This window comes from Ochotona curzoniae, unplaced genomic scaffold (genome assembly GCF_017591425.1).
Source record: "Ochotona curzoniae isolate NIBS_2020 unplaced genomic scaffold, NIBS_Ocur_1.0 contig_2723, whole genome shotgun sequence".
In the NCBI taxonomy this organism is placed as follows: Eukaryota; Metazoa; Chordata; class Mammalia; order Lagomorpha; family Ochotonidae; genus Ochotona; species Ochotona curzoniae.
Window position 1 is genome coordinate 16,736,483 of NW_024465573.1, and position 24,061 is coordinate 16,760,543.

At 41.1% G+C, this 24,061-nt stretch overlaps 1 protein-coding gene across 1 annotated transcript; it reads left to right on the forward strand.

The window, feature by feature from the left end:
- The first annotated feature begins 8,508 nt into the window (after positions 1 to 8,508).
- On the forward strand, positions 8,509 to 9,108 carry CUNH11orf87 (chromosome unknown C11orf87 homolog). Its single transcript, XM_040976901.1, has one exon. It carries the CDS (start codon positions 8,509 to 8,511, stop codon positions 9,106 to 9,108), a length of 600 nt encoding a protein of 199 aa, XP_040832835.1.
- Positions 9,109 to 24,061: the final 14,953 nt, after the last annotated feature.

Below are 24,061 nucleotides of genomic sequence, written 5' to 3' on the forward strand. Positions count from 1 at the left end.
GCCTGGGGGCAAAATGTTGAAAACCAGGGAGCTGTTGGTATTTGTTTCTTGGGTCTCAAAATGAACATGATAATGTTAGTTTCATAAGGAAAAGAAACTGAAAGGATTAAGATCATTACTAATTATTTGTAATAACTCACTGGTATTGTGTTCCGACAGTCTTCTATAGTATTGTGTGGTATTCAACAACCAATACATTTGTGATCCATAGCAAAAAGTTCTTATATTGCTGTGGATTTTATAGCAAAGAAAACAAAATCCAAAACTATACTCAAATCCATGAGGATGACATCACTTTCTTGGGTGACCTTCATTTAGAATGAAAGAAAACAATTTATGTTGGCAGAATTTGTTCTCCTTTAAACTCTTTTGATTGATCCCTGGATCTACTTTTTTTTTCCTGTCAGTTACAAATTGATTTCTTAGAGAATGCTGATTTTCTCTTTTCACATTAGGGTCTCTGTCAATTTTAACAATCTAGAAAAGACAATATATAAACTTTTATAAGATATGAGTAAGGTTCAAGATGCCTGTCTTCCTGTGTAGCATTGTTTCCTAACAATACAGAGACAAGTGATATGTCTAGTCCAATGGCTCTCAACTCAAGGGAACTTTGCTGTTTCCTCCCATGACATTTAATGATGTCTATAGAGTCATTTTTGGTTGTTGGAACCGGAGAGCATACTACTGGTGTCTTAAAGGGATCATAGTCCATTTTCTGTTCTTAGTAGCACAATATCACGGAGTGCAGATCATCAAAGAAAGAAGTTTTTTGACTCAAAGTTTTGGTGCAAGGTCAAGGAATTGAGTTGGTGATGGCCGTCTTCTTGACTCCATTTGCACATAAGGCAGAACATGATGTGGTGGCAGACAGGGAGTACTCAAAAAAAATAGCCAACGTAGTTTTGTAGCAGACCCATTCTTGAGCTAATACATTAATTCATTAACCATATGAATGGTTTAATCCATTTCTAAGAACACAGCCTTCATCACTTCTTAGTTTTTTCACTTCTTAATATCTCAGAAGAGGGATTAAATTTAAGCATAACTTTCAGGGAGGGAGTGTACCATAGTATCAGGAATGCTGCTTAGCGTCTGTATTAGTTTCCTTTCACTGTTTGACAAATTACTGCAAGTAGTAGTCTAGAAAATCACTAGCATGCTGCATCAGAGTTATTACATCATAGAGATGGTACTCAGTCAAGTTCTCTACTTAGAATCTCTCTAGATGGAAATCAAGGTATCCCTCAAGAGAGTCACTCTCTAGAGAGTCTGGGGAGGACCTCACTTCCAGCACCATTCAGACAAATAACAGAATGCTGTTCCTTGAAGCTGTAAGATCGAGATCTCTCTTTGCTTGCTGACTGAAGCTGTTCCCAACTCCTAAAGTAGGTTAATTGACTTATTTCTGCTTCCCTTCATCTTATGTGTCAAATAACAGCATATAAAGTTCCTGTTGTGATTGTAAACTATGATTTCTTTTGCTGCTGCTAGCCATAGTAAAATGACATATTTTAACAGATTGGTCCATCTGAATAATCTCACTATCTTCTGGTGTACTTTAATTATATATACAAAAATCCCTTTGCAGCAGGGTCTTGACCTTGGTTAGCTTTTGGTAGGGCAACTAGTATATTAGAACTTGGGGAATTGTCTTTAGAATTCTGCTTGACACAACAGCCTACAATGCACAAGACAGCCACTTGCAGCAAAGAATTATCTGATCCCAAATGTTGGCAGTGCTTAGTATTTGATTTTCTTAATTTATTTTTTATGATGGAAGTATTTATATCTCTACCTGGCTACCTCTTTAACTTCACATCCATCAGGGTTTTGAGTTTACATTTTCTGTTCTGTGATACAGCATTATCTCATCAGGACTATTAGCAGATGGGAGGGTAATATTTGGCCTAGTGGCTAAGGTGTCCCTGGAGATGCTCACATTTTATATGGGAGTGGCTGTGCTCGGTTACTGGATCTGCTCCTCATTCTAGTTTCCTGCTAAGGTGAACCTTGGGAGATAATCATCACCTGATGGCTCAAGTTGGTTGTATCCCTGCCACTTGTGTGGGTGATTTGGATTGAGATTCTGGCTCCTAGATTCAAAACAACCAAGCCTTGACCATTGCAATCATTTGAGGAGATGACCAAAAGCAGTGAAATCCCTATAAAAATATGTATGTTACTTTCTCTCTCTCTCTGTTATTTCCTTGTGTCTCAAATAAACAACCAAACAAAAATAAAATTTTTATAAAGAGAAAGGGGATTCCTTTGAGCTTGGCTTCATAACAAGATTGTAATCATGCATGTAATTGAAAAGCATTCCCTGATTATGGAGACTTTTCCTTAGACATTAATATACTGAACACCTCGGGCCCAGCGGCGTGGCCTAACTGCTAAAGTCCTCGCCTTGAGCGCACCAGGATCCCGTATGGGCGCCAGTTCTATCCCGGCAGCCCCGCTTCCCTTCCAGCTCCCTGCCTGTGGCCTGGGAAAGCAGTCAAGGATGGCCCAAAGCTTTGGGACCGTGCACCCACGTGGGAGACCCGGAAGAGGCTCCTGGCTTTGGATCCGCATAGCATTGGCTGTTGCACTCACTTGGGGAGTAAATCATCAGACGGAAGATCTTCCTCTCTGTATCTCCTCCTCTCTGTATATCTAAATAAATCTTTAAAAAAATACATACTGAACACGTCCTACAATTTCTGAAACACAGAAAACATTTAATGAATGAGTTCTTTTTAAAAAGCTTTATGTTAGTCTCATTTAAAAAGGAGAGTATAGAGAGAAGGAGAAACAGAGAGAAAGATCTCTCTCGACTGCTTCACTCACCAAATGGCTGAAACCAACAGAGCTAGGCCTGTCAGAAGCCAGAAGCCATGAACTACTTCCACATCTGCCATGTGGATGCAGTTGAGCCATCCTCTGGTGCTTTCCTATGTCACAATTGAGGATCTGGATCATAAATTAGGTCGTCAGGACTCAAACCTGTGTTCACATAGGATGCTAGTGCCATAGGCACTTAGCCTACTATGCCATATCATTGGCCCCAATGAAGGAAATTTCTAGTTAAGAATAAAGTAGGGGTTCAGCATGATGGCCAAGTGGCTAAATCCACGCCATGCAAGCACCAGGAGCCCATATGGGCACTGGTTTGTGTCCCAGCTGCTCCACTTACAATGTGCAAATAAAAATATTTTTTAAGTAGAATGAGGAAACAACATTTGCACAAATACTCAGATTTAGTTGGTTCTGAAGGATAACTATATGGTACTTTTATATTGAGCTGTAATTAAGTATATGTTTAGGAACCAAGGGTTTAACGATGATCTAAAGATATGTAAAGGTGCATAAGTTTTATTGTATTTCTGTTTTTAAAAAGAAATCATTTATTTTTATTAGAAAGGCAGATACACAGGCAGAAGGAGAGGTGGAGAGAAAGATCTTCTATCCACTGATTCACTTCCCCAAAATGGCCTCAACAGCCAGAGTTGAATCTCTGGCCTCAAAATCCAAAGATTCAAAGCCAGGAGCCAGAACCTTCCTTCAGGTCTCCCATGCAGGTGCAGGGTTCTAAGGCTTTGACCTATGCTCTACTGCATTGCCAGGCTACAAGCAAGGATGTGGAAATGGAGCAGCCACAACACCAACTGGTGAACTGGTGCCACATGTGATCCTGCCACTAGAGGGGACGGTGGGGGGGGGGGAGGGATAGCTAATTGTGTCATTGTGCTAGGCTTTATATTGCTTAAAACTAAAGAATCGACCTGGTTGTCATCCCATTACGAAATAGCTGTGGCATCCCTAATGGGTCTAGTCTGTATTTCAAGATGATGTAACACGAGCCAAATATTTTTGAACAATAGCCTTCAAAAATGTTTTGCCTGTGTGCTCTCTAGAGACTTCTGACAAATCATGGACACATTCACATTTTAGTTGACACCTAAAATCTTCAAATCGTAAACTCAATAGTTACAAAGAGTATAATTCTTGAAATATGTCATATTTTATGTGACTTTAAATATGCTTTGTCAAATCCTTGGATCAGTAGGTTTTGCACATTCAATTTGTATAATATGTTTTCCATAGTATCTATTTGTCAGGTCCAGTTCAACCAAATAGGTAAATTAGGCTTATTTTCTCTAAGAAAAAGTTGAAGTTAGTATTTTAGTTTAAATGAACCAGAATACTTCCGTCACTTTAAATACTATCTCATTTTTTAAAATTCTAAGATAAAGTATTACATAGGTAAGACATGGAGTGTTAAAATTAATTTGTGCCATAACTGAAATGTCATTTCTTCATCAATATTTCTTACAGATGATCTGGTCTTTTTTTCTTTGCTGTTACTTTCCTCATCAGTATATATTCTTAAGACATTTCTTTTTTTCCCCCACAGAATGAGTTAAGTACAATAGCAAAATTGAGAGGTGCTAAAGCATGTTCTGCTTTTGTGAGACAGAAGAAATGTAAACAGATACGAAAAGGCATATATTTTAACCTCAGATGAATACATTTTTTGGGAAAGAATACACAGAGTGTGGTTCTAGAGTTTGATAAAAAAAAAAAATAGAGTGACCATCTGTTGTCAGGAAGAAGACTTACCATTGTGCCAGATGTGCCAGAGCATGACGACTCACTGTTGTCATTCCTTACAGCTAAGTAAGAAGCACACCTTGTTTCACTGCTGCTCCTGGGGTTTGAGCCACACTACCCAGTGACATCTAAGTCCATATATTTAGCACATTTGTCTTCTGGGTAAGAACACATTATGAACCTACAACCCATTCTTTTTGAAAGAGAAAGGGTTGACTTGAAAATTTATATCTTTAATCTACCATGCTCATTTGCTGTTAAATACCATTGTCTTATACATTCATTTGCTATAGCTTATAAGTGTTTCAGGGTAACACTTTGTCTTCCTAGGTCATATAGAGTGTTGCAGGCACTTTTAGCACTCCTGGCATAACAAATGGTTATCATTTGTAACAGAAGAATAAGAATAGTGACAGCCTCATGACCTCCTAGAAGCTTGATGTATAACAGGAAATCTATTACAGACGCAATGTAATCTTAATACAACACACATTGTGAAAACATGCTTTCGGCTGGGAAATCCAAATAACTGCTTCCTCCAAATCTAGGGAATAGACCATTGATACATAATGCTAATTGTGTAAAGATTTTTTATTTTTTGCTGTATAAGGTAGGTGTGTGTGTGTGTGTGTGTGTGTGTGTGTGCGTGCGCTAAAGAGACTCCTTAAATAGCCAGATCTCTTTTTGGGAATTTTCAAAATTGGATTTGCCTTGCAAAATGTTGATTAGATTCAACTTTTCAGGAGCAAAGGCAGTGTGCAGAAATGTGGCATAGTTTGGCAGGTGTCACTGCTGAAGTATCATTTAGTGGTCGCCAAAATCAAAATCTCTAAATGTGGCAGGTGGCTTACATTAGAATCTGATGGCCTCCCTCCAGGCAAGAAGGTCATGCTAGCATTGGGTTCACTTTGCGTTATTAACTGTGTTTCATTATAAGCGGTGTTCTGAAACTCTCTTGTGCAGCATTAGTTTAAATAGAGCTATTAGTTTAAATAGAGATGCCTTATGGACTCGGTTATGGAGATAAACCTGAGGATGCTTGCAAAGATAAGTGAGAGCAGAACGTTGTGGAGATACTGTTCATTTCTTCATTCATATGTAAGTGAGGGGCAAGTACAAGAAAAACGTGGAGTAAGACTGGATAGGAACATGTACAGAGAAAGAGACGCCCCAGATCACAGATAACCTTTATCTGCCAGAGGCAGGCCCTCTGACTTCAAAAATACAACAAAGAAAAGCAAGTAGGCATCCACCATTTCTGCTAGGTCTCATTTCTGATGCACATCAGGAAAAATAGCAGTCACTAAATGTTGTCCAGGTATTGTGCTAGACTCAAGTGCCAGAGAGAGAGAAAAAATAGGAAGGAAGAAGGAAATGCACTTTAATAATGCAGCTGAATGCCTCGGAAGACCACGTATTGTCCTAGATCCTGTTCCAATTTGACTTCTCCAATAGCAGAATGAAAAGCTTCATTGTGACGATGCCTACTGTGACCAAACACGCTACTTGTATTTTTTTTTCAAAAGTGTTAAGCTGACTAGTCCCTACTAAGATTTATTCAGACTGCCAAAAATCCTGCTAGAATTTCTATTCATTGTATTGAAATTCTACCCAGCAAAAGCACTGCACTCTTACTTTACTAAGACTTAGAGCCAGTCGTGGGGTGCAGTCATGGGGTGCAGTCATGGGTGCCCTGTGAGAGACACTTAGAACGACTGGGACACTTCATTAGCACTCTTTCAAGTCTTGTCATCTTCCTGCTCACGAGTGTCTAGATGGTCAGAAGAGACGCAGTGCTGAGTGCATCAGTAGATCTTGGGCCTGGGGATGGGTGTATGAAGGAGACAGCCATGAAGTGGAAGGGATGGAAACAATTTGGGGCACTGGTGGAGAGGAATAGTGGGGTTGGAAATGGTTAATTTGGGTTGTTTGATTCATGTTTGGGTTTGTCAGCTGGCTACTGCTGGCAGTTGATGTTTGGAAGCAGGGGCAGGCTGTGCAGGCAGGATTTGAGGGGGAAGAGTGGGGGAAGGAGATCCTTAGCTACCAGGGAGAAAATCTGCTCTGTGCACCTTAGGAAGAGAGTCCTCCGGGGTGTAAAAATGTGTTTCTTGGGGCCTCTGGAAAAGGGATGAGCGTGAGGAATCCGACAGCTGGAGAACTAAAGCTAAAGCGTCAACCCCTTCCTAGGCAAGAGCGTGTGGAGAGATGGGTTGCTGGTGGGATTGGGGGATGGGGGTTACTCCTGTTAACCCCAGGGCAGAAGAGCAGAGAACTGAAAGTCTGTGTGGTGGTGGAGGTTACCTCAGTCAGGACAAAGTGTTGGGATGTGAGGGTGGGTGGGGGCCTCAGGGGTGGCTTGGAGCCCTGGCGGTGGCTGCCTGACGTCACCGGCCTCTCTGGCAATAGGCTGGGAGCTGAGCTCCCTGTAGCAGCAGCGAAGGCGGCAGCAGCAGCGGCGGCAGCACGGCTAGGTCTCCGACCCTTCACTCTTCGCTTTCTGCAGCCACCACTGCAGCCGCGCGGCGGGGGCTTCCTCCCTACAGCCAGCCGCTGGCTCCAGGTAAGAGACAAGAGGCAGTCAAAGGCTTCTGATGGTCCGGCCACCAGGTGGTTGGGTGGCAGTGGAGCGAACAGTACCACTCCCCCGCCCCCAACCCCACGGCCTGCGCCAGGCACTCCAGTCCCTAGCTTCGGCCCCCACGCCTACCCCAGCCTCTGCCCCGGCCGCTGCCCTGGCCCCTGGCCCCAGCTTGGGCTTGTGCGCCGCCTGGCAGCTCCGCAGTGCAACAGTTTGCAGCCACCTCTTGGGAGCTGCATCGAGGCTGTGCTGCACGCTGCGGGTCCTCTGACTATGGTCCACAGGAGGAGCCTTGGAGCCAGCGGGCTGGGTGTGTGAAGGCCAGAAAGAAGGTCTGTTCCTCAAACTTTACAGGCGGGAACCCTCCTTCCAGTTGCATCTCCCTTAGAGAAAAGCAGGCTACTGGCAAACCAGTACGCGGGAGGATCGGGAGGAAAGGGGGCGTTTGTGTGGATGTGCTTCATCGAGCAAGGTGCTTTATTCAGTTCTTTTTATTTGGGTGGAGGGGTAGGAGGGTATCAGAGAAGAAGGCAGGAGAAAGCATGGGGTGCAATCTTGCGCGTCAGCCGCGGCCGCTCACCGAGGCATAGTGGGAGGGATGTGGTGCCAGGAGCATCCCCTGGGAATGGGACCTAAGTGATCTGATGTCGTCTGGGAGAGAGAAGGGAAGGTCGATCTGACTGGGTGCCCGGGCGAGTAGCATCCAGGTAGAGAGTGCTCTGGGAAGTACGGACCCGGAGCCTACACAGTTGCCGTGTGTACAGCAATTGCAAAGTTGAGAAGGGCGCAGCAAGCTGCCTTATCTGCTGAGTAATCTGCATCTCCGAGGTTCCAGCTCAGATCCCTTCCCCGCGGGAGACAGATCCAGCACTAAAGGCTCTGGTGTGCTTTCAAGGGCTGGCGGGCTGGCGGGAGGAAAACGGGGGTCCTCTGGCTGCAGAGAAAGCGGCCAGCGCCCCTTTGGGGACATGCGCTCCGCCGGCCGCAAAGCGGCAGCGGGCAGATCCTTTCCTTCCTCTGCTCTGCCCAGGGCAGCGGCTGGGAACATAACCTAAACCTGTTCTCTTCGCAGCCTGGTGCCTCTGTGAAGGAAAAGGGCGCGCGGATTCGCGTTCCAGCCAGAACCAGAGAGGCTCTCTGCGACAACACCCGCTCCCTGGCCGACTTGCTTGGCAACAGCTGCTCCCCTGGTCCTTGGCTCACGCGCACGCCCCCTCCCGTGTCCGGGAGTAGTTTCTGGTGGTGGGGGCTTCATCCTCTTCTTGGCTGGTGGGAAACGTGTGTCCAAGAGAGGAAGCCTAGTGGGCCCAGCCCCTGCCAGCCCAGTGCCGATGAGTGCCCGGGCGCCGAAGGAGCTGAGGCTGGCGCTGCCGCCTTGTCTCCTCAACCGGACCTTTGCTTCCCCCAACGCCAGTGGCACTGGCAACGCTGGAGCGCGTGGCCCTGGCGCAGGTGGTGGCGGGGGCACCTGCATCACGCAGGTGGGACAGCAGCTCTTCCAGTCCTTTTCCTCCACGCTGGTGCTGATTGTCCTGGTCACCCTCATCTTCTGCCTCATCGTGCTGTCCCTCTCCACTTTCCACATCCACAAGCGCAGGATGAAGAAGCGGAAGATGCAGAGGGCCCAGGAGGAATACGAGCGGGATCACTGCAGTGGTAGCCGCAGCAGCGGGGGGCTACCCAGGCCAGGTGGGCAGGCCCCAACCCATGCGAGAGAAACCCGGCTGGAGAGGCAGCCCCAGGACTCTGCCTTCTGTGCCCCCTCCAACACCACTTCCTCCTCCTCCTCTTCATCCCCTGGCCTCCCGTGCAATGGCCCCAGTACTTCAGCGCCTCCACCGCCAGTCCCCAGTCCACAAGGAGCACACGCAGCCTCCTCCTGTTTGGACCCAGCTGGCGAGGGCCTTTTGCAAACGGTTGTACTGTCCTGATTGCCTAGCCCCTCCCCCTCGTACCCAGCATCTTTGGCATCCTTTGCTTTTTGTTCTTCCTTCCTTCCTTTTCCATTGTCCTATGTCTCCTCCTTCCTCCTCCTTCTCTCCTTACCTTCCCTCCCTTTACTGTTTCTCCTCCGCCGAGGCACTGTGCGGTATTTGTAAATATTGGGCGAGGAAAGTCTCGGAAAAAAAAAAGAAATACTGCTGATAATAGTACTTTATTAATATTTATAGTAATTACTATGATACTAATAACACAATCCAAGCGCATGACAAATCACATAATTTTTCATTGTCAGTGAAGAATGCATTTCCCCTCTCTGCCCCACGCCCCTCTCAATAAAGGAGGAGAAACCGCACAAACTACCAAATATATAAAAGGCATTGACCCCCGAAGCAACGGGAGGTGGAAGGGAGCCCAGTAATGTTGTACATAGCTGTTAAGGGTTAGTTACCTTCCTGTCCCCTCTGCCAGTCCCCCAGCTTTCACTTTTCCTTTGGCTTCTCTTCCCTCCCCTATTTTCACCTTCAGCCAGGCTCAGGCAATAGTCTATTATAAAGAAAACGTCTGCAGTAAGCACCAGGACTCCCAGAGGCCACAGAGAAAGTCCCAGAAAAACGCTAATGACAGGTACCCCCTCTCCATGTTAACTTTCCTCTCAGCTTTCTTGGTTAACCACGACGTTTCCAGGACTGATCCTCTTACTTTACATTGAGAAATCTCTCTCGCTGGCCGAGTATACGTACAATAGAATCTTTAACTGAGTTTTAAAAAGCTAAGGCTTTCACTCCCTGCTCCGCCCCCACTCATACACTTTTGATATATGGTGTTTTCTAGATTGACAAAGGATACGGGAGCTGTCCATACAGGTCTGGTGCTGAAATTGCCTCACCATAATGGTTACTTCCTCTGATTGTGCAGATGGAGGAGGGGCTGTTTAGGAAAGTGACTGTACTCCAATTGCTCTTGGTTGATTTCTTCTTTTTTTTCTACATTCAGGCTAGTGTGTACTATTGGTTTTCTTATTAAACACTGCATAACTTACCTTTTTTTTCCTTTGTAAAAACAAAACGTGATAAGCTGATGTGCAGTAATGAAAGTACAATATCTAACCAACCAGAATGTTACTGTTTTACTTTAAGAACAAGTACACCTTTATTATATATTTATTATATTGGTACCGAATACAGAAGAAAACCATTACTCCATACTGTGTCCTTCAAACTGTATATTCTTGCTCTTAATTTTCGGCTGTTGTTATGACAGGATTACCATTGGATGAAGAATTCAGTGGTGCAGACCTGGCTTCTGCTGTTTCCAGAAGTGTTCTTTTGTACCTATCTCTGTAGTAGACTGTTAAACACATATGTTTTCTTTCTTTCACAAATAACTGAAATAACCACAATGACAGAAAACAAGCAAATAATGGATGTGCAGCAATGCCGTCTTTTAAAACATGGTAAATATTTAAATAGTGCCTGTATTCCTCCCTGCATGCAGTTACCACCTGGAGGCAGTGGTGTATGCACTACTTACATATTTGAGGGTGAGACTGGTGGGATGTTGGGCAATTTGGATGACAGGACATGCAAATTTTAAAAGAAGCTAAATCCAGTAACTACTTTTGGAATAAAGATGCTTGAAGCTTGTTAATTTAAAGATTTGTTCCTGCATTTGAGATGCAGCAAAGGAAGGGCTCTCTTTCTTTCTGAGTCTGGCTTAGCTAACTTTACTTAACACTTCTAGCACTTAAGGAGAAAAAAGGAAAGTGAAAGAATAAAATAGGTATCTTGAGCTCTGTCTGCAAATGCCAGATAAGGACATCTATGTTGGAAATGGTGTCTTCCTATGAAAATCTACTACTGTGTTTCCTTTGAATGTATGACAGAGGTAAGGGGTCAGAAGCATAGCACAGTCTTAATTACATGCAGTGGCATCATTTTATGGGAACCTGTTTTTTTTTTTTTGACAGCTGTATAAATGCTTGAAAAATATGTGGATATCACATACAAAAAGTGCAACAAAAAGAGTCCTTACTACCTTACAGGGTTTGAGACAACCATGTCCCTCAAGTGTATCTTTCTCTCAAGAACATCTTTTGTGTTCTGTCTTGGGTCCAGGCATATGTGGTCTTTTCCAGAAAGAGTGTTAACTCTGATGGTTCTTGGTTATCTGTTAAGTTGTCCAGGTTCAGTCAATGCTTTTTATAAAAAACTTTTCAAGAATTTAATTTTAGTCACCCGTTAAAATATTCACCCAAGTCCTTTCCTGAAGCACATTTAAACATCCCCTATTGCAATATTAGGAAGACCAGGTATAATCTTTGAGTACAACATATAAACAATGACCAGATCCTGTCCGGTGCCTTAGTCACTTCCTAGTTTAGGCAACACAGTGCATTAACTCTGTGAGGCCTCTAGGGAATTCTTTAGTGCATCAGAGCTTTACATTGTACATCAGAATGACTAAAGCACTGTGAAAAAGAAAGTCCATTAGTTTTTGTAGCTTATCCAGATCCAGCTGTAGTTCTTTAATACCTTATTACCAAAATGACTTTTGGACTTGAATTTGAATAGTTTAGGGACCAAGAAGGTAGTTTCCTTATTTCCAGTGAGCTCCAATAAGTACACAAATATTACTTTCCTCCCCCTTTTTGGTGCACTTTTACAGTGAATAATTTCCCATTTTATTAAAGCAATAAGCTATTCTGTTATGAACAGTTCTGGATGATGATTCCATTTCCTTGGTGCTGAAGCTATTCATATGTTCTTGCCTTATGAGTCAATGCATTCAAGGCGTGCAATAATAATCCCCTTACAAATAGCAGCCTGTTTATTCTGGGGTGTGTGTGTGTGTGTGTGTACATTGGGTGGGTAATGTCATTTCGTCATTTATCATTTTCCTGCCAAAGGAATAAAAAATAAGAACAAAAGAAATAAACACATTATGCATATTGTAAAAAAAGGGAGGGCAGGGAAGAGAGAGGGCGAGAGAAAGAGAGAGGAAGGAAGAGAGAGAGAGATTTTGATGCCTCTAAATGTGGGTACACATCTGTAATATGCTTTAGTTTTGCACCTTTAAATCTGTATGCTTTTCTCCATCGATTAACTATGTTTTAGTATTTTTAAATAGTGCCCTGTGTAGAGTTGATGCAGTTTTTAAGTCAGGTTCCATATTGAGTTTAATATGCTAAGAACCCTAAATTTCTGGTGGTGTCACTTGAGGATTTTTTTAATGAGATAGGAAAAAGATTACATGAAATTCTATGAGCCAGTCTCCATACCAAATTATGGCAATAAGCACATTTCCAAGCAATTTGTACAGACACTGTTTAAAACACTGCTTACAGAACTCAATTTATAGTCTCAGGAGTTTGGGATGCTACCAACAGGGCATTTAGGTTTTCATTTATATGGAACAAAAGGCAATCTGGGAATAGCTAAATTTATTTTAAGTGTTTTATTCACTGATGTCCAGTCAAACTAATTGCTCCAAACCCCTAAAGCTCCAGCTCAACTTCTGCATTTGTTAATCAATAATGTGGCATGCTTGATTTTTATTGTTTTCTATGGTAAGAAAATTGGAGAGAAAGTGCCATTATGTCAACTGTATGGAACTTTGAATCTTAAAACTGTAGATGGGTATAACTTTAGAATTTATATACACCCATATATAATGTATTTATATATGCATACATTTTGTACAAATTTACAATGGACTTTTGTATTCTCTTTTCCGTCATTATAAGAATGAGATGGAAACCAAATAGTTGTTCCACCCTGTTATCCAGTTAGGATACTGAAAAGTCAGGTATATGCATGCACTTGTTTCTCTGAGTCAAATCTGAATGACTTTCTCTTTATTTAACAGGAGGGGAGAGTCCTGGTTGGCTGGGGAAACCGGTAGTTGGATAAGCTTCCTTTCTTAGTTTAGCAATTCAAATGTAGCAATGATAATGAAGTTATGACCACTTCAATGTGATCCTAATGTCTAGATGAAAAGCATTAGTATTCACAAGAATTTTAGGGCTGTCTAAATCATGAACCTGGTTGGGGCTTGATTTTTTTTTCAACCTATATTTTTCTGTGAAGATGCAACTTTTATCTGTATGGCTAAAGGAAAAGTGAAAATGCAACCATTATTTTTTTTGCTTTAATTTTAAGTTTTTGACATCTGACTTTACACCATTTCTATGACTTCATTTTAATTCATTAGATAATGGTTACAATTTCATTTTTCCAATGTGCAAATATATGCTTTATATGCTTTTCCGTGGGTGACAAATGAGCAATTGCTAGTTGATTTTATATGGGAATTATAGGTTAAACTAGAACTAGAAACTGTAGTTGAATTGGGTCAGGCACCTCATTCCCATGTGAGTCTGGACTTTTAATTAGAACATGAGAAGCACTTATTTGGGCCACTGTTTTTTTTAGAACCAGTGATTGTGGATCACAGATGATTCAATTCATTTAAGAATGGATTTCTCTCTCACTAGGAATGTATTTAATCACTGAACTGAATGTAAATCTGATTCTGATTTTTTCATTTACCTGGTGATATTTGAGGAACAGTTTGTGTGGCTTGATATCGACACCAACTGTCTGACTTGATAATATGATTGCTGCCATGTAGAATATTTGACTGAGAATGAGAATATAGTTAACTTAACCTGGGGACAGTATTTTGTTAGGTGGCCCTACCTGTGTAAGGTATAAGGGTATTTGCCTGACACTTGTGATTACATTGATTGTTTCTCCTGGGACATTAATGACAATAGCAGCAGCAGTCACAGTCTCACCTACAACAAAAACAACAGAGTTAACTGATTTTTTGAACTTGAGTATATCCAGTAGAGAGAATAAAACAGATACTCGAATTCATGGGAAATTTGTTTTGCTTTTCTATCAATAAAAATGTTTTCTTGTTAATTGGCATTTTGGATACTATTTCTTTCTTAATTTAGAAAATAATGGGGTTTCTTCATCTTACTATGTGCAAGCGCTCACAAACTCGTGTTTTTCTCTAAGTCCTCATCTGCTCGCTCTTCCCATCCAATTGCAACTCAGAAATGGGGTGTGTATACATTTTACACTAGTCCAGTAAACGGAGTTGAGTGTAATAATATACTAGCTGCTTCAGCACATGCTCAGGCATGTAATCTGTTTTCTTAGCTCTCTTTCTGACTTGTTGTTGAAGTGAATCTCTTCTTCCAAAATTACAAAATATGTTCCGGGTGTGAGATGTGTTCATATTATTGAGAACCCCTCTCTGACAATGTACCTGTGCTTTACAGACTAATTGCTAATCGTTCTTAACAACTTTTTCATGGCTTTTGTTGTCTGTTCTCTATCAGTTTTTCAAATGCTGTCTTTCTTGATCATACCCCTGATTTTGAATTTTTTTTATTTTAAACTAACAGTCTGCAAGCACTCCATGGTGCATAATTTTCAACTTGCAGGATCTTAAAAATCCCAGGAAAACCAATAGTGGTCTCACTACACAAAGGTGTGAAAAAAAAAATCCCCTGAAGTGAAAAAAGAAAAAAAAACAGCCTTAGTATAAATATATGAAAAGTAAATGTGACTATTATGTATTCCTGTATTTCATCTTCTCTTCCTCACTGGGAAGTTTTCCTTCTCAAAAAATTCTCAGATTTTCTCTGTTCCTTTCCAAGGTGATGTCTGAATATTGGATTATCTTGTAATGATAGAGGATGAAAGTTTTCTCAGATCTATACAGTGTAAAGGGGTCCTTGCTGGTTGGAGTGAGTGACCAGTCTGATATGTTTCTTAAATTGGTAACTGTTACGTCACAGCAAATTCGATCTGATATCCAACACTGGCGCCTAGTACACTGGAAATTTTGAATAACATCAAAATCTGAGGTTGCATTGATTGTTGTTCTTCCAACTTCCAGGTTTTATTTTACTATGTCATAAATATTCTAGGACCCTCTCATTTGTGACAAATGGGGATTTGGGATTCTCTTAATATATCCCACTAATATGATAGGAAATGAGAAGGCTTCTAGGTGTCCATTTTTATAACTATCATCCCATTATCCCACTGACAATACTTTCTTGCTGGAAATAGAAGCTGACTGTAGTAAACGTTCCCCAGGATAGAGCTATAGAGAATTGCTAAAGACCTTAGTAGTGTCAGAATCCTCTGATTCCCCAATTCTATCAGAATATTTATCTTTGGACCCCATTTACTCCAGCTTATTCTCTGAATCAAGGGTTTTGCAATAAGAGCATATAATCCCTCATTCTCAACCAATGTTTGAATACTTCCTTTTCCACAAGGCCCAAAAATGATAGACATTTTTATATGATTGCTTAAAAACTTCATTTGTTGGAAGAGATAGACTTGGTTTCTATTTTTAAATGTATTTAGAATTTGAAATGTAGGATGACAAGGGAAGGGAGGGAAGGAAGATAGGAGGACAAGAGGGATGGAGAGAAATCTCCCATTCTTTATTTCAGTCCCCCAAAAGCTGCAACAGCAATGAATTGACCAGGGTGAAACCAAGAACCAGGAACCAGAAACCTCAACCAAGTCTGCCACATGACATAGTTGACAGAGAACTAAGTAGTTGAGCTATAGTCTACTTCCTCTCAAGGTACATGTCATCAGCAAGATTGATTAGTAGCCAAGGTGGGCTTGATCCCAGGCAATATGATAGAGGAGCAATCTGTCACAATGTGCCACATTTTATACCCCTTTCTGCTTTTAAATGACATATCCTGTACCTTAACTCCAGCTAAGTGTTAAAATGGAGCACAGAATGTGTACGAAAGGAAAAAAAAAACCTACATTAAGAGGTGTTTCAGAAACAGTTAGCTATCTTCATTTATACATTCCTGGTTGTTTCAAGCTATGTAGCCTTTATCCAGTCCTCTTTGAAATAACACCATCTCATCCCTCTATTTGTCAATGTGTAAAGTCTCAGCTAGGTTAAGAGCTTCATTCCAGTGATTTAGGTTGTAGGTTCCTGCCTCTTTAGAGAGATCATAGGAGATGATGATAATATGTGTTTCAGGGTGGACAAACTTCTCTAGAGATCTTGTGATGAAAAGGAGAGAAAAATTGTAAGTGACTAATTTCCATAGAGGCCTTTGGAGAGGCATCATTATAGAAGAGTAAGGAAAAGAAGGACTGGAAAACTAATTTCTCTGGTTATTTGCAAGTTGAACACCATTTCCTGCATGCTCTGTATCCTATACAGACACACTCAAAGGGTGGTGATTATGCCTTACATGTGAGGATGCATCCATGTTGGGGCAGGATAAGTTACATGATCCATATTGGTTAGAAATGCAACAATAAACAGCGTATGCACATGGAGATTTTATTTTAATGTGGAAAGACAATTTAAAATACATATATAATTTTAGATTATGTTTCATGAACTCTACAAAAACAAGCAAAGAAAGGGACATATGCCAGGAAAGAGTGCTGGGCTTAAGTAGAGTTGTTAGAGAAACCATCATTGAAAATTATATTTGAGCAGAGACTTTGAAGTCATCCAAGAAATTTATGTTTGCTGACACTGGGTCAGGCACTGATGCTTCCCAGCTGGAGAGGAGGAACAGAAAAGCTGAGGGATTTGCTGTTAACTAATCATTATATTTCAATTTATTTCAAGTGTGATAATAAATATATGGAAAAAGTACTTTAAAGCATATGCAAGTGACAAGCAAATCTGTTAGGATGGTTTGGCTAGGCTTCCCAGGGGAGGTGATATTTATTTGGAGTTTGAAGGATGATTAGCAAAACTTGTATTTCAGGCAGAAGGAAAATATATGTTCAGAAGTGTGGAGGTGAGGATATTGTGCTCATCTGGGGGATTGTTATGCTGTTAATACTTGGAATGACATAACTATGAAAAGTAAGTGAGATCATTAGGGGTGACAATGGCAGCTTTCGAAGATATACTTCTTTTGTTGCCAGCAGGCAGGCTGATAAATTTTGAATGTATTGCAGAGTTATATGCTTAGCTTATTACAGATGACTCTAGGAAAATCCATGTATGGAACAGATGTAAATGTGGTTGAGAAACCAGGAAGAAAAAGCAACTGCAGTAATCTTATGAAGAATGATAAAGGTTTGATCATCTCTAATAAGGCAGGGAATAAAACATAAAGGTATATGTCAGATAATGCAATAGATGGAGACAGTGGTTAATAGCTATAATATATTAACATAAAGAATAAAAATGAGACATAAAGGGACACAGAGTATATTTATGCTTTCTATTTTGTAGATCAAGGTAACTGGTTGAATGATGCTAAGTCGTCATCATTCAGAGGAAAAGTTATTCGTTAATAAAAAGAAGTTCAAATGGATGTTCTGGGTTTTGCTGACATAGCCTGTGATGGATTTGTTTGCAGCCCTTGCTCAGAATGTGGTATGGTTAACTTGATAAAGAAACCTGCAGTTTCAAGAAATAGCAGTGTCATAATCATATAATTCCTGGATGAATATTCCCTTGCCATCAAGTTGGGGCAGTGCTTGATATATCAAGATGTGTGTGTTCTGACAATAATTTCTGCACCATTTGCTGCAATTCTGTGGCCTTCCTATAGAGAATTATGATGTTATCCAGTTCTACTATAAACCCATCTTAGCTCTCTTAAAATAAAGAAATTATCACAGACAGCAATAAAACAGCCAGCCCACTTTTTTTTATACATTGAAGTCATATTTCAGTTTAACCAAGTGCCCAAGGCATATAGTTATTCAACACAACACTGAATAAACATGTGGATAAATTGAAATTCTTTGGAGACATGCTTCATGAAGTACCACCACTGTAGGAAGAGACTGGCCAGAATCACACCAATGGCAGAGAAACAAAAAACAACAGGATATTTGTGATGAGTCACCAAGTTCATTTCATTGTGGTTGATAAAATGAATGGCTTGATTGGACTCACATTTTTCAATGATTCGTGTCTTCAAAGCAAAGTTTCGCAATTACAGAGTTCCTACCCTCTAATTGCCTAAAAGGCCTTGCTTTCAGACCTAAGCCCTAATACTTCTCATTGGTGTTGCAGAAACCATGGATCAACCAGAGGAGCTGAAACAAAATAAATACTTGTTAAAGGAAAAGTATTAGTAAAACAACAACTATTTAGCATTTACCTAATGTCTGCTGAGTCTGATCCTCTAGGGATGATGCTAAAGAAGAAAGAGGGGGCCCGGCGCAATGGCGCAAGTGGTTAAGGTCCTCGCCTTGCACACCCGGGATCCCATATGGGCGCTGGTTCTATCCCGGCAGCCCCGCTGCCCTTCCAGCTCCCTGCCTGTGGCCTGGGAAAGCAGTCGAGGACGGCCCAAGGCCTTGGGACCCTGCACCCACATGGGAGACCTGGAAGAGGCTCCTGGCTTCGGATTGGCTCAGCTCCAGCCGTTTTGGCCGCCTGGGGAGTGAATCATTAGACGGAGGATCTTTCTCACTGTCTCTCCTCTCTGTATATCCGCCTTTCCAATAAAAATAAAATAAATCTTTAAAAAAGAAGGAAGGGGGAATACCTGTTTTCAAAGATGTATAACTCGTTATGGAGACAAGACTTTCATAATGAAGTTACACGAAAGAGACCAAGTTGGGCCAGGCACAGTAGGCTAGTGGCAAAGTCCTTGCCTTGCATGCGCCTGGATACCATGTGGGTGCTGATTTGTGTCCCAGCTGACACTTCTCCCATCCAGTTCTCCACTTGTGGCCTGGGAAGGCATTGAGGAAAGCTCAGGGACTTGGGATCCTGCACCTGCATAGGAGACCAGGAAGAAGCTCTTGCTCCTGGCTTTGGATTGGCCCAGCTGTGACCATTGCAGACACTTGAGGGCTGAATCAGTGGATGGAAGATCTTTCTCTCTGTCTCTCCTTCTCTCCATACTCTTCTCTGCCTCTCCAATTAAAATAAATATGTCTTTAAAAAGAGAGAGACCAAGTTGGGTTTGCGATTAAGTATAAAATAAGCCTGTGTAGGAGCAAGCATGGTGGCTTAATTGGCTAATTCTCTGCCTGTCAGTTCTGGCATACCATATGGGCACTGGTTCATATCCTGGCTGCTCCAATTCTTGGGTCAGCTCCCAGAATATGGCCTGGAAAACAGCAGATGGCCCAAATCATTGGGCTCATGTATACTTGTGTGAGATTGGGGAAAAAAAACTCTTAGCTTCCGGCTTCAGACCAGCTCAGCTCTGGTATATTCAGCCATTTGGGGAGTGAACCAGTGGATAGAGGATCTTTCCCTCTGTCTCTTCCACTCTCTCTGTAATTCTGACTTTCTGAGTAAATATATATATAATTTAAAAAAAATAAGCGCATATTGGGCCTGTAATGGTTGAGCCTAGGGCACCGATTCTAATCCCAGCAGCCCCGCTTCCCATCCAAATTCCTGGCTGTGGCTTGGGAAAGCAGTTGAGGACAGCCCAAAGCTTTGGGACCATGCACCCCTGTGGGAGACCTGGAAGAGGTTCTTGGCTCCTGGCTTCGGATCGGCTTAGCTCCAGCCATTGTGACCACTTGGGGAAGGAATCAACGGATGGCAGATCTTCCTCTCTGTCTCTCCTACTCTGTGTAAATCTGACTTTCCAATAAAAAATAAGCACATTTTATTTGAGCGCAAGCTAACATTGGTAGTACAATCTTCTACTTTTAAGTCCAGAAAAGGAGGCATAGGGTTCCAATTACCTGTAGTCAGAGAATTCTGACAGTACAATTTGGAATTAAGGCAAAGACATTCCTGTGCTCTGTACTTCTTGATTAGAAACCAGGTTTCTCAGTGATGATGAAGACCACATATTTCTGTGAGATTTTTCACTGTATATCACTCCTCTTTGTAAACTTCCACCTGACTGGAGGTAGCTACTCCAACTCCAAACTCTCTATCTCATTCTTGATCACTATTACTTGAATATCTGCTCTTCTAAGTTTACATTTGCATTTTTGAACACTAGTCTATCTCTGAAAATGAAATTGTGGCCCTGTCTTAATAATATTTGTAACCTATGTATCACCCCAGAAGTATCGTTTTCATAACATTGAGTTTATCTATTTGGTATTAATCACCAATAATGACTAATACAGATTTTATATCACATTCTTGTTTTTTGGAGAAGGCTGTATCACTTTGGATAGGAGAAGGAGTTACAGGACAGGACTTTTGCTACAACAAAATTAGTCTTGGAACTCTTATGATCTTGAAAAAGGAGTAACTATTAAGACCATTAGTGGAATTAGATCCTGAACTACTGTGACTCCTTAATCCAGTCCACTCATGTGATTTAATTATAAAATAATCTACCAAATAAAGAAGGAGATCTTCTGGTAATATTCTGGTTTTTTCCATGGTAACATTTTTAATGCCTTGTTATTTTTTTTCATACTCAGTTTGCCTGGCAGAAATTCTGGCTATCACCAAATTCATTTTATGGAGTAATTTTAGCAGTCCAGCATGAATTCTGCAAAGGCTCATGTTTTGACAGAGGGTCGGGCTGCAGAAATTTCAGCCAACACTTTAAGCCAAACTGACTCGGGATCTCATGGGTAAGATGTCTCTGGACTGACAATACAGAGCCAGGACCTAGAGTACAGAGACAACACTGGGGATACGGGTTCTTGCTAATCTCTTTGACCCTGGTTTCTGTTCTCTCCGCATTAGCTTTGAGGCTCATTTTGTTTACATGAGTAATGACAGCATGCTTATTCACACATTCTTTAATCAACAGGTTCTGCACCTTTTTGCGTGGCTGTCAGATACTGTTCAGGAGCTAGCTGAGAACTGCCAGTCATCACAGACTGAGGCTGCCTCAGTGTCACTCCATTTATGGGCATTTTCTCTCCTGGAGACCACCTACAGAAAACAAAATGTATGGAGGTTGAGGACACTACGTTAAGCAAAAGTCAGACACAGAAAAAAGAATGTTTCACGTTCCTCCCTGGTGAAGAAGCTAAATAAATATAGTCAATCTGAACACAGTATTATGGTTATCAGAGACTAGGAAGAGTAAGTGTTCAGGAAGTTAGAAAGAGGCTGGATATGGGCACCAGATAAGATGCAAGTAGAATAAATAATAATAGAGTTGAACTCACACATTTTCAACTTAGAATTTAGCCTCTTGCTCAGTCTTCTGGATTACCTTCTGATGTGCTGGGCCACCAGCCTACTTTTTGGTGATTTTCTCTCAGAGTTCCCACTGTTTGTGGCTGCTGTGACACTGGTATCCCATGACCACATGACTGCTTTAGGCAACTTCATTTTCCACTCCGTTTTCTTACTAGAACCTCCTGATTTGAATCCAAACACCTATTGTCTACTTTCCTAGATTATAGAGTGATGATCCACTACAAACTGATGGAAGCATTTGAACTGTGACTTGTGGTGGTCTTGCTTGAGGATACTAACCCATGACAATTAGGCTGACTATAGTACATCACCAGACTCACACTTCACATTCAGATGTGAATTTAAAAATGTTTTTATGTATTTGAAAGACTTGCAAAGGCAGAGAGGGAAAGAGAGATCTCTCATCGGCTTAGTTACTCCCCAGATGTTTGCAACTGTAGGGCTTGCCATGTCGAAGCCTGGAGATAAGAGCTTCATCCAAGTCTCTCACATGGGTGCAAAGTCCCAAGAACTTGGGTCTGCCTTCCCAAGCATATTAGCAAGAAGCTAGATCACAAGTGGAGTGGCTGAGACTCCATGAACTGACACCCATATGGGATACTGGTATGGCAAACAGTGGTTTAGCTGGCTGTGCCACAGCACTGGCCCTCAGATAAAATATTCTCTGCATCTGTCATTTGGAGGAATTTTCGTGTGTTTTAATATACTCTTTGATTCTATATTTTGTGGGAATTAAGATATCTCTTATAATATTCTGCAGTCTTTCAGGGCTTTTTATTCTCCTTATATTGATAAATAATCAAAACTCATGAAGAGTGAATAATTTCCTAAGGTCATTCAGCTAATAAAATGATCAAGTCTATATTTGAATTAAGACGTGTCCCATTTCACAGCTCCTTGCCTTCTTACCAAAAGACCAAAATACCATTCTTGACTTTTTTTCACCAATTAAAAATAAATTGTCTCCCTGAGACTATCTAAGCATCCTTTGAAAGTTGCTGTGAATTCAAAGATTAATAAAAAATATGAGGCATATTAGGCTATTTCTTCAAGAAGTGCAGTACAGAGGCACATTTATCATCGAATTTAAGATGCCATAGTAGAGAAAGGAAGGGGAGTCAACCACATTAATCCACAGATTACTTGGGCCACCAAACTGGTACTTATTGTATCTGAATCTCTGGACATAGGTCTTAGAGATAAGTATCTTTAGTGAAGTCCCCAAATGACATCAATCTAAATCCACTTTTGTCAATGGATGCCCGATGAGAAAAAATGAAAATGTTGGAGAAAATATAATTCCTGTACATTTTTTAAGGTTGGAATGGGAAACATTGCATTTTCATGATTTTTTGGTGTGCACATAAACATTAACTGGTTATTATGCCTTTGGAACAGACATGAAATGACATAGCTCTCAGAGTCCAGTTTTGCTTTGAATTTTGTTGCTGTTGGCATAAAGAAAACCACCAATGTCTCATGTCCTCAGACCCTGCTATTTGCAGTCAATACATTTGGCAAGGTCTCTCCTTACAAAGACAAGGAAGCAGAATTAGGTAGATTGAATTGGCAAAGTAATGGACCCTGAAACAAACCCAAAAAAATCACAGTCACCCTTCAGGTTGCATCAGATGAATCTGTGGCCCAAAGGCATGACATTGTACTTTCAAATGCAGCTGTACAAAAGCACTAACAATACAGACAGTAGTAGACCAGCATATCTGGTAAACTGGTCAGGTACTTCTTTAGGACTGAAAAAGATCACGTGTTAAATCAGAAGTCCTGTCAACATGATTCTTTCTCAAGGAAATAGACATGCAAGAAAAGGGAGCAGAATTAAATAAGACCCAAGAAAGTGTAACCAGAGCTATAATATGTTTGAAATGGAGATCTGAGCTTGCTCATTAAAAAAAGGTGTACACTAACAATTAACAATATTATATGCTATTTATTATATGCTATTTAGATAAGCTGTCTGAACAATGCCTAGGAATGATTGTTATGTTTTCAGTCTTCATAAAACTCAGTGGGCGAGGGATTGTCATAACCTATCATTTTCTGCTGAAGGAAACAGGGTTTGGGTAGATGAGCATCTTGCTCTTAACCACTTCGGGGATGCAGAGTAGCCCCACAGACCTGAGCCAGGTTTTCCTTGTCCTGATAAATTCACCTCAGCCCTACATCAACTATGCTTCCATTCAGTTTATTCTGCAGCTTCAGGACTATACATTGTCCAAAATAAGGATTTCTCCCGCCCATAATTAGGTGATTATATTTCTTTATGAAGAATTTTCCTCCCACTGTTGTGAAAATGGCCAATAGCTAGGCATTTAAAATCCTTTCCATTTCATTTACCTCATCTATATTTGACTTCTAATGGAGAAAAAAATGTATCAGGTGTAGGTACCCCACTTTTAAGTTGTCATAAAGTACAGCTCTGGCTAGCTGAATCTGAAACCTGGACCTGTAACTTACTATGGAAAGGTGATTTCAGGAATATTTAATCTCTCTAGTACTCAGTCTCCTAATATGTATGATAGACATGACAGTGACCTGGTGTTAACTTAATATGCTTTGAACTCTGAGCAGCACCATGAACACTTCATCGCTGTTTTTTGTTGTTGCTGAAGATGAATAATTTGAAATTTAGTGATAAATTATGTGAAATATAATTGTGAAGTTCCCCATACATAACATGGTTCAAACAATCCATAAGAAGTGAAACCAATGATAACATTGAGAGATTTGCTGAAAATTTTTTTTTTTTTGTGCCCAAGTTTTTTCCTTTGAAAAGTGATGATATAGTAGCAT